The sequence below is a fragment of the Megascapheus bottae genome, chromosome 22, assembly GCF_031878675.1.
Source record: "Megascapheus bottae isolate mThoBot1 chromosome 22, mThoBot2.hap1, whole genome shotgun sequence".
NCBI classification, from domain to species: domain Eukaryota; kingdom Metazoa; phylum Chordata; class Mammalia; order Rodentia; family Geomyidae; genus Megascapheus; species Megascapheus bottae.
The window spans coordinates 493428-508877 of record NC_143530.1 but is presented as its reverse complement, the minus strand read 5'-3'; the positions used below and the strand labels follow the sequence as shown (position 1 = coordinate 508877).

The 15450-nt window shown below is 37.8% G+C and overlaps 1 protein-coding gene across 2 annotated transcripts in view; it reads right to left on the bottom strand.

Moving 5' to 3' along the window:
- Nucleotides 1–15450, bottom strand: part of Khdrbs2 (KH RNA binding domain containing, signal transduction associated 2) — a 245294-nt gene that overhangs the window by 120523 nt on the left and 109321 nt on the right. For both annotated transcript variants that reach the window (XR_016539267.1, XM_090355443.1), the window contains exons 5-6: nucleotides 5243–5370; nucleotides 8–206 (exon numbers count right to left, since the gene is read on the bottom strand). Coding sequence is in view for 1 of the 2 variants with exons in the window: in XM_090355443.1 (XP_090211569.1) it covers nucleotides 8–206; nucleotides 5243–5370 (327 nt within the window). In the remaining variant the exon portion in view is untranslated. The remainder of the gene's footprint in view (nucleotides 1–7; nucleotides 207–5242; nucleotides 5371–15450) is intronic.

Here is a 15450-nt window from a genome sequence, read left to right as displayed (position 1 = left end):
TACTTACATATTCTTCATAGGGCTCGGGCACTGGATGTGGCAGTGCTCTGTGTCCTGGTGCTGATGATGTACCCCGCACTCGAGGGGCAGAGACACCTCTTGCTACAGGAGGTACTGGAAGAGCTCCACGGGTCACAGTGGTCCCTCGAGGGGTAAGGACACCTCGTCCAGGTGGGAGGGGAGGAGGAACAGCTCCCCCACGGCCCCTAGGAGAGATGGGTTATGTACAGATGAGAGAAAGCAGTAGTATCATTGATATAAAGAATTGTTAATGAACTCTAGCTCAGGTTTATAATGGAATACTTGATCTGTATGTGCCAAATTACCTATATCACAAACATTAACCACAGTATAAGGAAGAAACATACAATCCTACAAACATGCAATATACAAATGATGAATGGCTTTGTATGACATGACAGATCAGGGTTAGTAGTCTAAGAAATGCTCCTTAGGGTAGGAACAGGAAAACAGAGGTTTGAGATGAAGTTATTTAACTGTCTCTGTACTGGGTGGTTTATTTTCTTAATTTATTTTTGTCATTTGGGGCTTGAACTCCAGACCTGGACACTGTGCCTGAGTTCTTCAGCTCAAGGATACTGCTCTACCATTTGAGCCACAGCACCACTTCTGGTTTTCTGGGGGTTAATTGAGGATAACGATAAGAGTCTCACAGACTTTCATTCCCGGGCTGGCTCTGAACCACGATCCTCAGATTTCAGCCTCCTGAATAGCTAGGATTATAGGTGTGAGCCACTAGCACCCGGCTTGGTTTACTTTTTATTAAGTGACAAATGTTACCATACTTTAAACCTGAGGTTGTGGATATCTAATTCTTCTTTAGTTTTATTTTGGCAGTATTATTCAGTATGTTTCTGGTCAATTGAAATCACCATTCAGTATCACTGCTGTTCTCCACACGTGTATCCTGCGTGGATGTGGTCACTGATATGTACCTACTGTGGGGGTAACTACCAGGCTGGTGACACACATTGGCACTCAGCAATAGGTAGAGTAGATGGAATCCTCCATACTGCAATTCTTGACACAAAGTAACCACCATTGAAAGAGGATGCTCAAATGGATGCAGACAAATTTTATGATATACTGGAGCTGTTAAAAGGTTGAGTGCTTGTCTAAGATCTTTTGGAAAAACACAGGATTATGTCTCTTTTTATTATGTCCGAGAGATTGGCCTCCACAAAGTGGTGCTTTCAGCAGACACACTAAGGCTTTGGGGAAATGAGGGTCACTAGGATGCCAACATCTTGCTGTTTGGCTGCTCTTATGTGGACAAGATCATGCTTTCTGCCTTGAATAGCTTTGTCTTGTTTACAGAAAATAAACTCTTGGAAATGAAAGAATACTTGCAAAGAAGGAACATAGGCTCAATGTTTTCCCTCATCTGTAATAATTAGTATACATCTAGAACTCTCGTAGCAGAGGATTACAATAGCTCAACCCTAGATACATAAGGCCATATAGGATGAGGCCAAATTAATGGACCTCCAGGACATGGAAACAAAAGCTTAATTATAAGTGACTATTATTCTTTATATATTATGTTTTTCTCTCTTCTCTTGTGTTGCCCTTTGGTTAATCTCATATTGTTAGAGTACCCATTTTGTTACCTGGTATATTATATAGATGTTTATTTGTTCATTTAAAAAAGGAGGAGAAAAATGAGGGGAGGGAGTAGAGGGAGGAAAATAGGGACAAAAACATAAGAAGTGATATCAATGTGTGAGAAGTAATGCACCTTCTATGTGGCAAATATAACTGTAACCCCTCTGTACACGGAAATAAAAATTATTAATAAAAAAGAAAAAAAGAAGTAATGTACCCACTACCTTGTGAATGAAACTGCAACCCCTCTATATATCACTATGATAATAAAAACCAAATAAAAAAAAGTAACTTCTTTAAAAAAAGAATGCTTACAAAGCTTTATTTTATTTCAATATTATTGTTGGAATAATATCTAGAGGGGTTACAGTTACATTTTTTAAAATTCTTAAATAGCTTACCCAGCTGATGAACAGAAAACTTACAAAGAGTTTGTATATATTATTATAATTATTATACATATATGCATCTATATGCATATATGAGTATGTATGTGTATGTATACAGGCCTATGTCTATGTATATGTATAATATGTGAAACTTTCCTTGATTGAGGAAAGGTGAAACATAAAGACCAGAAGTATAGTACTGCCTTCAAGCACAATAGAGCATTCACTGTAATCCTGTCAGATTTGGCATTTTATATGAGTATGATCAAAGTATATAATCCGGTCTAGAATTTAATTTTCAAGGCCTAAAGTGTATTTTTTTCCTCATCTAAAATATTATTTTCTGTTTCACTATTACATGACGCTCAACTTGAGTCTACTTTTTCATGCTGGTCCTTTATCAATGGACTACAGGCATCCCTCACAGGCCTTCCTGAAAAAGGTGACTCTATTTCCTGTCCCCAAGTCCTCCCTGGAACATTTAATCCTAGTGCTCCTTCACCTTCAAATCACCTCCCTGATCTTAGGCTATCTCTCTGCAGCACTTCTCTACTTCAAAGAACGTTTTTCCTGTGTTTGTTTACCTCCTGCTCATTTCTGAAATGAAATGACATGTATTTAGCTCTTTCTTTTGCCATGCAGTGAACACCTTCTGTCTGTGACCATCAGGTTCTCAGCCCGCTATCTCCAGTTCACTGGCTTTTATGGTTCCTGTGACTCTTTTTCCAGTGCCATATTTAAGATAGTGAGTGACCGTTTTGATTTTTTACCTTCGTCTCCACTTTCTTCCTTCCTCCTTCCACCACTTCCATCACTAGCTTTTGTCCTCCATACCCCCTGAGATATGAGTGTTCCCAATTTCTGTCTGCAATCTCCTTTCTGTCTTTCATTATTGTGCCCTGACATCCATACTTCTAATGATAGCAAATTACTAACAGTGCTGCATAGTTTATGTTCTTTGTCTCAGTGGTTCTGTACTTGCATTTTAAAGGTCCTTGAAAATCTTCTAAAAACTCCAAATCTTAGGCCACATTCCAGGCTGATTAAATCTTAGTCTCTAGGAATGTGGCTTCAGTGCTTCCATCGTCCAACAAGGGCTTCTGCACCATCTGCACTTTATACATTTAAATATCATAAATATAAATAAATATATAAATAAATATAAATATAAAGATGATGACACAGGCTCAGAGAATACTAGTCACTAGCCCAAGGTCAAAGTAGCAATATAGTGAGCTTGGGTTAATTATAAGACTAATTAAATTCTTTGCTTTACCTGGGTCTTTATCTAATCTTACTTTCAAAACAATCTGATTTCTTGATGGGCAAGACACCAGCAAGTCTACCTGGGCCATTCTTCTTCAGCTTACAGCTGGTAATGCTTTCTATCACGTCATTCTCTGTCTCTATGAGCCAGAAGCCATTCAGTCCTGTCTATCTCAGGCTGCCTGAGTCAGCAACCCTCTGTGTCTCTGTCCAATGGCTCTAATGCTTACCATCCACAGAGACAAATGACGGTGTAGACATTCTGTGAAAGAAACAAGTGAGATTATTTCTCTCTTTAAAAAAAAATCTCAATTATTTCTGTGTATTAGCTCATACTGTAGGAAACAAAAGCCTTCAGAATCCGCACGTGTATATCCTCTGTTGCTGCTGCAACATGTGGGGTGAGCCTGATGAAGATTCTCATTCATTAACTGTTCAACGCAGTTAGCATTAGCATTATAATATATAGTATAATGCTGTGTTCTCTAGTATGCATGATAATGTAAAATTGAACCACTATCCTAGAGACATTAAGTTCCTTTTATTAAATATAATTTCAAGAATTTATTATTGACATTTGGAAATATTCTAAGAATGTGACAGAATAATTTCATGAGATGGCATTTTCACAAATATATACAAATTAGCACCAATTAATTCACATTTTCTAATGTTTTCACATCAATGATTTTGTATATAGAGCCATCCTGATATTAATTTTTTTCTGTATATGTGGTACCGAGGAATCAAACACAGGTCTTCATGCATGCTAGGCAAGCACTCTACCACTAGGACAAACTCCTGGCCCCTGATACTAATTTTTAATTGTAGATATATCTCATCATGTTTCTTGAGAAAGAAGTCAATAAAGTTCTATTTCATTTATTTTTTAAAATGGTAATATGTTAAATATCTACACAGAACTGGAAGTGAAGTTTAATCTTCAATGTTAACTTGTTTTCATGTATTCTCTATCTGATCTGTAAAACAGATGATGGGCTGAAAGATTTAAAGTATTCATAATTAAAGTTTTTAAAGGAGGGTATTTCACAATGACCATTGAAATTCTTCAACTAAATTTAAGAAACCAATTAAATCCTCGAGGTATCTTAGCATCTCTTAAGATAATTTCTATGAGATAAGTGAAATGTTATTCTAGATCTCTGTCATTTAAGGAGTTAAAGGATAATCATAGGGTGAGAAGAACTAATAAATCACAATCTAAGTAATAGTATCACTGATTTCTGTATTGTTTCTTTAAAAACCAATGTTATTTATTGTAACTTTCATAAAGTTAGAATCTCATTAAAAAATTCTAATAAGAAAGTTTTTAATTTCTGTGTAAAACTAACAAAATTCCAATAAGATTATCTCTGATCATCAGGGATTATGGAATATCAAATGTATCTGAATCATATAAGAAAAGAGATTCCGGTATCTTTTTGATAAACTATATCTGCATCTCTCAATCGGCCTACAGACCAGTCTATCTTTTTGCCACAAAATATAGCAATCAAAGATTACCTAATTAAAGCACAGATTAAGTACATAGCTATGTCTTCATGCAGAAGAGGCATAAGGATTTATCATTTGTGTACCTCATTTTAGCACACAAATGGAAAACAAAGTGTCAAGCTCACTGCCTTGTTTTCTGAAAGTAGTGATCAATTTATAATCATAAGCAGAATACCATAATATTTTGTACATAAGTTTCTTACCATAAAAAATAGTCATCTCATGTACAAAAAAATGAGTTCTGTTGATATGTGTGAGCTGCTTGCTGTTACTATTACTGAGTTTACCAAGTGTTGCTCAGTTTTACCTAAGACTTCCTATAGTTTCTGTTGCAGCCAGGGCTATCACCGATGCTACTGTCAATTCCTGTTTGTAATCATGACCAGAATAGGGTATCAAAGGCCTGACTTCATCTTTTACTGTTATTTGAATACTAGCTAATGTACCTTGAAGGAATGACAGAGGCTATTCTGATCCCTCTGCCTCGAATGCCTCTGCCCCGGCCAGAGTCTTCGGAGCCATTTAAATAAGACAATTCTCGTAACTGTTCCTGGCGAATTTCATCATTGTAGTCCTAAAACGAAACAAAGGAACTGATAAGTTAAACTAGCACTTTGGTTCTACACACATGAACAGAGTAAAAAGAGAAATGCTCTGTTTGTTTCCTGGAGCTAATACACAAAATCAAAGATGATATAAAAGATGTTTTTTTAATTAAGTTCATGATTTATAGATCCTCATCAAAAGTCATTCTTCAGTACAGTATATTCTCTGAGATATCACCTAAGGTGTTAGCTAGGAAATAAGAATAAGAACTTGCAATGTACTTGCATTACAATGGACAATGTAAAGACTAATGAGCAACTACTTTGATTGAATACCTAAAAATAAAAATTTTCTGCACAGATAAAAGCATAGTCACAAAGGTAGAGAGACAGCCAACCAACTGGGAAAAGATATTTACTAACAATACATTTGACAAATGCTTAATATCCAGTATCTACAGGGAACTCAAGAAACGAATCCCCCACAAACCCAACAAACCATTCACTAAATGGGCAAGGGAACTAAGAGAGACTTATCAAAAGAAGAGGTTAAAATGGCAGAAAAGCATATGAGAAAATGCTTCATCATCCATGGTCATAAAGGAAATGCAAATAAAAACAACCCTAAGATACCACCTTACCCCAACAAGAATGGCCAAGATTTTGAACTCAGACAATGACAGTTGCTGGAGGGGTTATGGAGAAAAAGGAACCCTACTGCACTGCTGGTGGGATTGTAAACTAGTTCAGCCACTCTGGAAAGCAGTGTGGCGGTTTCTTAAAGAACTGAAAATAGACCTTCCCTATGATCCCGCCATACCACTTCTGGGCATCTATCCTGAACATCAAACCCCAGGATATTATAAAGACACCTGCTCAGCTATGTTCATCTCTGTACTATTCACAATAGCCAGGCGATGGAAACAATTCAGATGCCCTACTGAAGATGAATGGATACAAAAAATGTGGTATACATACACAATGGAATTCTACATAGCCAAGGCAAGTGAATGAATTTAGAGCGAATCATGTCGAGTGAGACAAGTCAAGACCAAAGGAACAAAAGGTGCATGGTATCCTTAATATGCGGCTATTAGATCCAAACAGTACAAGAGCGAGGACTCAAAAGTTGTATATCCAATGCTATGGACATGGTATTGGAAATATAAGCACAACTGCACAGACATAAAAATGTATAACTATAGACATGTTTTATTACATAGATTAATATGCATCTATGACATACAAACCCCCCAGCCTAATTTTAATTATGTTCTAAAATCCAAGTGCCAGTGATTATATAGAGATTCCCTTCTTGAATACTTGTTTGTTAAACATGTCATTTGAAATATGATGTAAAAATCAATGTTAATAAATTCTTTAATTAAAAAAACTATAAAGGACTGTACAATATTCAAATAGTTTCTGATGCATAATCCAGAAGGGGTGAGCCCAAGCTCTGAAGAAAGTGTTGAAAATGCAGTAATGTCATATAGGTAACTATGGAATATGGTCCAGCTTCATACAATATGAAGTTGCAGGTAGCCACTACACAAGCAGGGATGGATGTTAAAATGAGTGGAATTCCCTATATTTTATAGCTGAACAAAGGAAAGTGAAAGGCACAGAGGAAAGCAAATCTCAGAGTAACAACCTAAGATTATGTTAAAGTCAAGAGACTGAGCTTGTCTTTTATGGGAGGCCTGGGTACATGCTACTCATTTTAAAGACAAAGAATCACACATTCACTCACTCACACACACACACACACACACATACATACACACCATGTGGAATAGTATATAAGAGTAAGTTTAGCAAAAACTGAGACCAGAGACTGCAAAAGTACCTATGTAAGGGGGTTAGGCTTTTTCTTGCCATTGGAGATGCTTATGGAACCAAGTAAAGACTTCTAGTTCAATGCTTCTGAGGGATAAGGATCACTAGCATTGACTCCCATCACCCTTTCCTTTCTACCCACCCATCAGAGTCCTCAAATGTTAGAGTGAGACTTTTCTGGGCCACCTAGTTGTGGTCAAACTGATAGAAACCAGAAAAATCATCTAGCAAATCTCAGAACCAGGAGAAATAGACAATTAGTGCTCCAACTCACTGAAGACCATGGTTTAATTTTAACAAATGCTAAAAACCCAGAGGGGAGTGGACAACACAGAACCAGAGTCACAATGGAGAGGCTCCTTGAAGCAGCCTTTCTAACTCTGTCCAGAGGACAGTGCCCAGGGCTGCAGTTGTGTGTGTGTGTGTGTGTGTGTGTGTGTGTGTGTGTGTGTGTGTGTGTGTGTGTCTTTTGGAGCAGGTGTGGTCTTAAAAATGTCAGTGTATCTGAATGTCATAACCCAAGGTCAGCATACTTTACATCCTCAATAAAATCTCCTAACTCACAATCCACGCTCACCAACACAACTGCTCTAGAATTCAGCTCCTACGGAGCAATCCACCAACAAGGAGAGACTGTTCATCTTACTAATGTGAATATTTGGTTCTAGTTAAGTCTTTTTTTTTCTTTGTGTTGATCCTGGGGCTTGAACTAGGGGCTTAGGTGCTGTCCCTGAGCCTCATTCTATCACTTAAGCTACTATGCCACTTTCAGCTTTTTCTGAGTAGTTTACTGGAGGTCAGGGTCTTATAATAATGATTGCCTTGAACTGCGATCATCATATCTCAGCATCCTCAGTAGCTTGGATTACAGGTATGAGCCACTGGCACCTGGCAAGAGGTTAAGTCTTAATCATATAATATACAAAACAACTTTCTTCAGCTTTTAGCTAGAAGAGCTATTGAGTCATCTTCCAGAATTATGGTAGGCAAGAGAATGCAGACAATAATTAGAAACAATCCACCAAAAATTCCCACTGCTACATTCTCAATCCTATTACTCCCAAGGCCTGTTCCCCAAGAGCTTCTGTCAACTGATGACCCAATGTGTTTAGAAGGCAGAAACATGCTCTTTCCAGGCCCTCTCCATGCCTCAGGGTCCTTCCACAGAGTCGCTCACTGGCTTTCAGATTGTCTGTTCCAGGAAGGCTAGATGGCGCTCACCTGGTTGTCCTAGGCTCAGATATTATAGAGGGGAGGCTCTCCAGCCTTTTCTCTTTTTTTCTTTCTTTTTTTGGCTCCCTTAATCTTTATTTTTTGTCACAGGAACATTTTCCCAAGTAAAATTCCTCCACGTTTAACTTCATTTTGACACCTGCTTCTGAAGGATGCAAGTTAAAATACAGAGTGCTGGGAAAAATCAGTTCTTACGGTCACAAAGCTGAGAACTTTGACGAATGTATCTAGTCTATTCCATCCAACATGCCTACAATAAATTGGCCTGCTTGCCATTCTCGTACTTAAAAATAGTCACAGGTGGGTTAAACACTAAACTTACTGAATATCAAAAAAAGCCAAAAATCAGTATTCTTAAGAAACCTTTGCCAAACTTCACTTAATAAAAAATGGGAAGCAGGCCAACATAAACTGTGGGTTGAGCCCAAAGTGCTGTGGTGGCCATGGAAGGCTGTCGTCCAGTGCACATGGTGGCTTGAAGGTACCCTCATGTCACAAATGCTCTGGTCACAAGAAATCCCAACAGTTAACGTTTTTTCATAATGCCTAAAACTTTTACTTTTTAATGTCAAAATCAGTTTTTCAACCGATTACTTGAAACCTTCACAGAGATATTCACTGTTTTGATATGTTCCTTTGCTCAGGGTGAGTTAAATTCACCATATGATGCAATTTCTATGAAATTCATGAGTGCTCTTGTTTTTCCTCTCTGACAAGGCCCTCCCACTGTGATAGCTTATGGTGTAAAAGGCACACATTAGCTCAGAGTAGACAGATGTTTGGATGTTCCTGGAAAGGGCTTATGCCGCATATTAAGTATATATGCATAATTTCCCAGTTACCTACATTCCTGTCCATCTGGTATGATGGCATTATGCCCAAATACAAATTGGGATGATTATTTCACTTGCATTTAGATGCCAGATATAGATTGGCTATGCCAGGGGTTCAGTGAGGGACCATTTTGCTGCCAAACCTCCTCTGCCAATACCCCAGTAGATACTGACATCACTCATTTAAAACTAATTATAACTATTGGTAGCACATGAATATAGACCTAGTTTTACCATACACCAACATGGCTGAACAACATCAGGGAAAAAACAAAATGTAGCCTGGAATCTTTCTGAGCTATGACAGAGACCTGCAAACAGGTTACTAAACTTTAACCAGAATGATAAACAAGAAAATGTGGATCCCGAGCCTTCATTATACTTGTAACCAACCCTGAGCCTACATCCTAGTGGCAAATGAGCTGGAATGGATAGAATACAATTTCAGATAACAACAAGTATGGGTATTATTTACCCATTTACCTAACCAGCTTAATCTAGTTAATAACAGCTCTGAATCAACCCAGAGTAAACTTTAACAAGCCTGAACATGGGACCAGAAATGCTCATTAAAAACACAGTCAAAAAGTAGTTGATGAAAATTTATTAAGAATCTGCATGGCTCTGCAAACGTTTTATATAAAGGCAGTATAAAATTCATTTCATCAAAGAAAATTGCATACTACAAGATCAAAATGTTGTCTTTGTGTCTTAAACTTTCACTGATGATCACTTTTATTCTGAAAATGTTTTCTATCTTTCCTCCACTATTGAATCAAATGGAATACTATGCAAAGTAAGATGATATTAATGAAGATTAGACATAGGGAGTTTTAAGGATTATTAGAATTGTTTACTGTCTGTTTTGTTTTGTGTGATTTTATCGAACATTTACGAGGTCTAAGTGTCAAGACCTTGTGAGAAAACAACAAAGGAGTCCAAGTAAATCAGCCACTAACAGAGGATAGATTTAGAGTTAGAAAAACATTTAATCAACGCTAAATGTTGGATTTGAGCTTTTATGCTAATAATACCAGTAAACTGAGGAAGAGAGGTCAAGATAAACATGTCCACAGATGATTCTATTGGGGCAGAAGTAATAGAAACCAGAAAAGGAATATAGTACTTACTTTCCAGTCTTCCAGGCATAACTCTATTATGTCATAATGTGCCCTGGGAATTTTCACGTCACATTTTGACTTATTTTTCTATCAGCATTACTACCAATACCAAATTCCTTAAACCATTCAACCATTCATTCTTTCTCTCAAGCTGCCTTGGTCAAGCCTTTTGTTTTCAAGAATGTGGTATCAGATGCTTGCATTTAGGCTGGGTATTAGTGTTCACATGTATAATCCTAGCTACTCAAGAAACTGAGATTACTATTCAAATCCAGTCAGCAAGTTCCACAAAGCTCTATCTCCAGTTCACAGCAAAATGTTAGATTAGTGATAGAAGCAAACATCAACCATGAGCAAGAAAACTGACTAATTACTTAAGGCCCTGACTTCAAGTCCCAATAGTGACAAAAAAAAAGTTAGCATTTAAGGTCCAAACTTTTACATGATTCATTCTGTGTGTGTGTGTGTGTGTGTGCGCGCATACGCTCATAAGAATAATGAACAAGGGGGGGAAATCAGCAGCAGGGCTATGGGCTGCTGGTGTTTTGATTTTCAACTTGTCAGTCTGTTTTAAAATCAGAAGGAGGGAGGAGGAAAAAGCAATGTTTATCATCCTTCTACGCTGTTAACTCCTTAAGGATTATATTTCTGAGATTTTTTTTTGAAAACAGATTGCAATTTCGTGAAGGTGAACAACAGAACAGATTTTGTCTACTAAAAGCCATTGTCTTATTTGTACACAATGGAATTCTATGCTGCTGTCAGAAAGAATGACATCGCCCCATTTGTTAGGAAATGGAAAGACTTAGAAAAAATCATATTAAGTGAAGTAAGCCAGACTCAAAGGAACTTAGGCTCAATGGTTTCCCTCATTTGTCATAATCAGTAGAAACCTTGGGCTCTCCTAGCAGAGATTTGCAATAGAGCAAAATCTTGATACATAAGGCCATATAATGTGAAGCTAATTGAAAGGACCTCCAGGATATTGAAACAAAAGCCATATAATGAGTGATTGTTGTCCTTAACATACTATGTTGTCTCTCATCTCCTTTGCTGTTCCTTGGTTATCTCATATTGGTATAGTATCTCACTTTGTTATCTGATATATTGAATTTATTTGTATTTGAATATTTGAAATTTGATAGGGAAGGGGGGAAAACCAAGACGGGTGGGGGTGTGGGGGGGGGAGGGAAATGGGTACCAAGGCATGTGAAAGGGTATCAATGTATGTGAATTAATGCACCTTCTATCTGGCAAATATCATGTAACCCTTTTACTAATTACAATAAAAAAAATAAAAGACATTGTCTTAAAAATAATTTTGAAATCAGCCAGTTATGAGGCTACCTGGAATATTTTACATATGTGCAGGACCATATAACAAATCACAGTGATCTCACAGATATATTGGTCCATAGAACCTGACATGATGACCTCACAGATACACTAGACAAACAACTCTACACAGTCAAATCAGAGGTATAGGGGGCATACAACCCAACTCAGTCACATCACACGTAAGGTGGACACACAATCTGATACAATGATCTCACAAATATGCTGGACTCAGAACCCATAATAGTCAACACATGTCATCTAATTCAGGTGTAATATACTTTAAATTTTGGGGTTCAAAAATCTCTGTGCTGCGCCAGGAGCATGGTATAGTGGTAGAGTGCTTGCCTGGCATGCACGAAGCCTTGGGATCGATTCCTCAGTACCACATACACAGAAAAAGCCTAAAGTGGTGCTGTGGCTCAAGTGGTAGAGCTCTAGCCTTAAGCTGAAGTGCTCAGGGATGGTGCCCAGGCCCTGAGTTCAAGCCCTAAGACTGGAAAAAAAATTCCTTTGTCCTCTCGAACTGTATGTTGCTTATGCTGGATTATGTTGGGAATTTTATCCAAATCTACTTATAGATTTGCTATCAAATTTCATTTATTTGCATGTTTATTTTGAAAGATAAGTATATTTTTATGTGTATATGAAATTGTCTATAGCCAGGTGCACTATGGCAATCTGGAAGTTGCACTGTGCCTCAAGTGGTAGAGTGCCCAGGTCAAGTTCAAGACACATGATCTAAAAACAAACAAACAAACAAACAAACAAACAAATTTTTTTTGGCCTGGGCGCTGTCCCTGAGCTCTTCAGCTCTACCCTTGAGCCAAGCCCCACTTCCCATTTTCTAGAGGTTTAACTGGAGATAGAGTCTCAGGTCCTTTTGTGCCCAGTCTGGCTTTGAACCTTGATCCCCAGATCTCAGCCTCCTGAGTAGCTAGGATGACAGGTGGAAGCCACCATCCCCCCAAAAAACTTTTAAGACATTTATGTAAGAATTCTCATGTGCAACAATTTATTTTAACTACTTTTCTCTTTATACATTTTTTATATATTTTTATTGTAATTAATAGAAGGGTTACATGATATTCGCATTAATTCCCATACATTGATACCCTTTCACATGTCTTGGTCCCCATTTCCCTTCCCCCCTCCCCCACCTCTCATCTTCTCCCCCTCCCCCCCCGTTCCCTATCCATTTTCAGATAACCAAATACAAATATATCCGATATATCAGGTAACAAAGTGAGATAGTGTAACAATATGAGATAACCAAGGGACAGTAGAAGTGATGAGAGATAACATAGTACCTTAAGAACAACAATCAGGGGTCGGGAGTTTGGCCTTGTGGTTAAAGTGCTTGCCTAGCATGCATGAGGACCCAGGTTCAATTCCTTGGTACCACATACATAGAAAAAAGCTGGAAGTGGTGCTGAGGCTCAAGTGGTAGAGCTCTATCCTTGAGAAAGTCCAAGGACAGTGCTCAGGCCCTGAGCTCAAGCCCAGGACTGGGAAAAAAAAAAAGAACAACAATCATTAATTATATGGTTTATGTTTACATCATATTTTAAATGACCAGTTTAACAAACAATTGTTCAAGGAGGGAATCTCTAATTACATTCTCAGGGACTTAGTATTTAGAACTTAATCAAAATTAGGCTAACGGTTTATATGTCATAGAAACATATCAATTTATGAAATAAAACATTATGATTATAGAGTCATAGGTTTTTTTGTCTGTATAGTTATGTTTGTATTTCCATTACCATGTCCATAGCTTAGGATATGTAGTTATTGAGTCCTCGCTCTTGTACAGTTTAGATTTAATAACCGCATATTAAGGATACCATGCGCCTTTTGTTCCTTAGGTCTTGACTTGTCTCACTCAGCATGATTCGCTCTAGATTCATTCACTTCCCTGCGAATGCAATTATTTTATCTTGTCTGTTGGCTATGTAGAATTCCATTGTGTATATATACCACATTTTCTGTATCCATTCATCTGCAGTAGGGCATCTGAATTGCTTCCATCGCCTCGCTATTGTGAATAGTGCAGAGATGAACATAGCTGAGCAGGTGTCTTTATAATATCCTGGGTCATGCTGTTCAGGATAGATGCCCAGAAGTGGTATGGCGGGATCATAGGGAAGGTCTATTTTCAGTTCTTTAAGAAACCTCCACACTGCTTTCCAGAGTGGCTGAACTAGTCTACATTCCCACCAGCAGTGCAGTAGGGTTCCTTTTTCTCCACAACCCTGCTAGCAACTGTCATTGTCTGAGTTCAAAATCTTGGCCATTCTTGTTGGGGTAAGGTGGTATCTTAGGGTTGTTTTTATTTGCATTTCCTTTATGATCATAGATGATGAACATTTTCTCATATGTTTTTCTGCCATTTTAATCTCTTCTTCTGATAGGTCTCTCTTTAGTTCCCTTGCCCATTTAGTGAATGGTTTATTGGGCTTTCGGGGGTCTTTACACATTTTAAAATTGTAATAGAATCAGAAATATTAACTGTAGTTAATTAATATTTTTCTTCAGCCAGCAGAAAATCAGTACAACATTCAAAACCAAAAGAATGATATTATATCTGAAATTGGATGCTGTTCATTTTTCAAAAAAAGTCTCAATAACAGAATCAACAAAAAGGTGGGTGGTTGCAAGACATAAAGTTCCTGTATGGGGAAACATTTCCTTTATGCTGAGAAAAAGCTATCTTTGACAAGCTTCTTAGGTGACAGCTGATAAACTGCTGGAGAAGATTCTCTCTGTGAAAGGCTATTTTGTTGCATCTTGATTCCTCCCCTTGGATTCAGAACAACTCCAGGACTTCAATGGCTTGCTATTTAGCAATAAGTGCTGCTGCTGAAAACCGGGTACATCGCTTTGTAATGATCATATAGTGATCACCACTGGTGCCACCAGCTTCCTTGGGAAACAGATGCTAGGAAATGAATTTCCTGAATTAAGATGCCAGAGTGTTGAAATGCTCACTAAAAGTTAGCATTCCAGATGTTCTAATACTCTTTTAATCGCAGACATCTTTTTCTCATACAGATGAAAGTACCTTCTGTTTTTCTAGCAAATCAGTGCTGTTGAGATGTTTCTGGGTTAGCATACTTTACATTGAGTGCTACACAGTACATATTTCTTTCCTATGTCATTTTTTTACCTTGATGTATTTATTTCAACGATGCTGAATCTTGGCTTAATGTTCCCTTGGGAGAACAATCTTTGTCATAGGATGCGTAAGACAAGATGTCCAATGAGGATTGTGAGTGGTATCTCCTGACATTTGATTTTTTTGAGGTGAAGCTGAATGTCAATTCAAGGGAAAGACAAAGATCCCCTGCCATTACTTTTGCATAGCTGCTACTCTGTGCACATGTAAGCTTATCTATGCCATGTGCTTGGAAACACTCTAGGACTGTTATACCAACAAAAATCTCATTTGTGTCTCATCATAATTACCAGTTGACTGTTGGACTCAGCAAACAGCAAAGATGTATATAAGTGTATAGATGAATGGGCACATACCAGGCACTCAGGCTTTTCTCCTATGGAAGCCCGAAGAACAGATGGCCCACCAGAGGTGAATATAAACTCCCTACTATTTCTGTTTTGTTCTACAGTTCATCTCTCTGAACACTGGCAAAACATCACAGTTAACTTTGCAACTAATTGAAGAAAAACTCATAGTGAGCAACTTAAAGAAGATCTGCAATAAATTTCTGGACTTGAAAACTGTGGT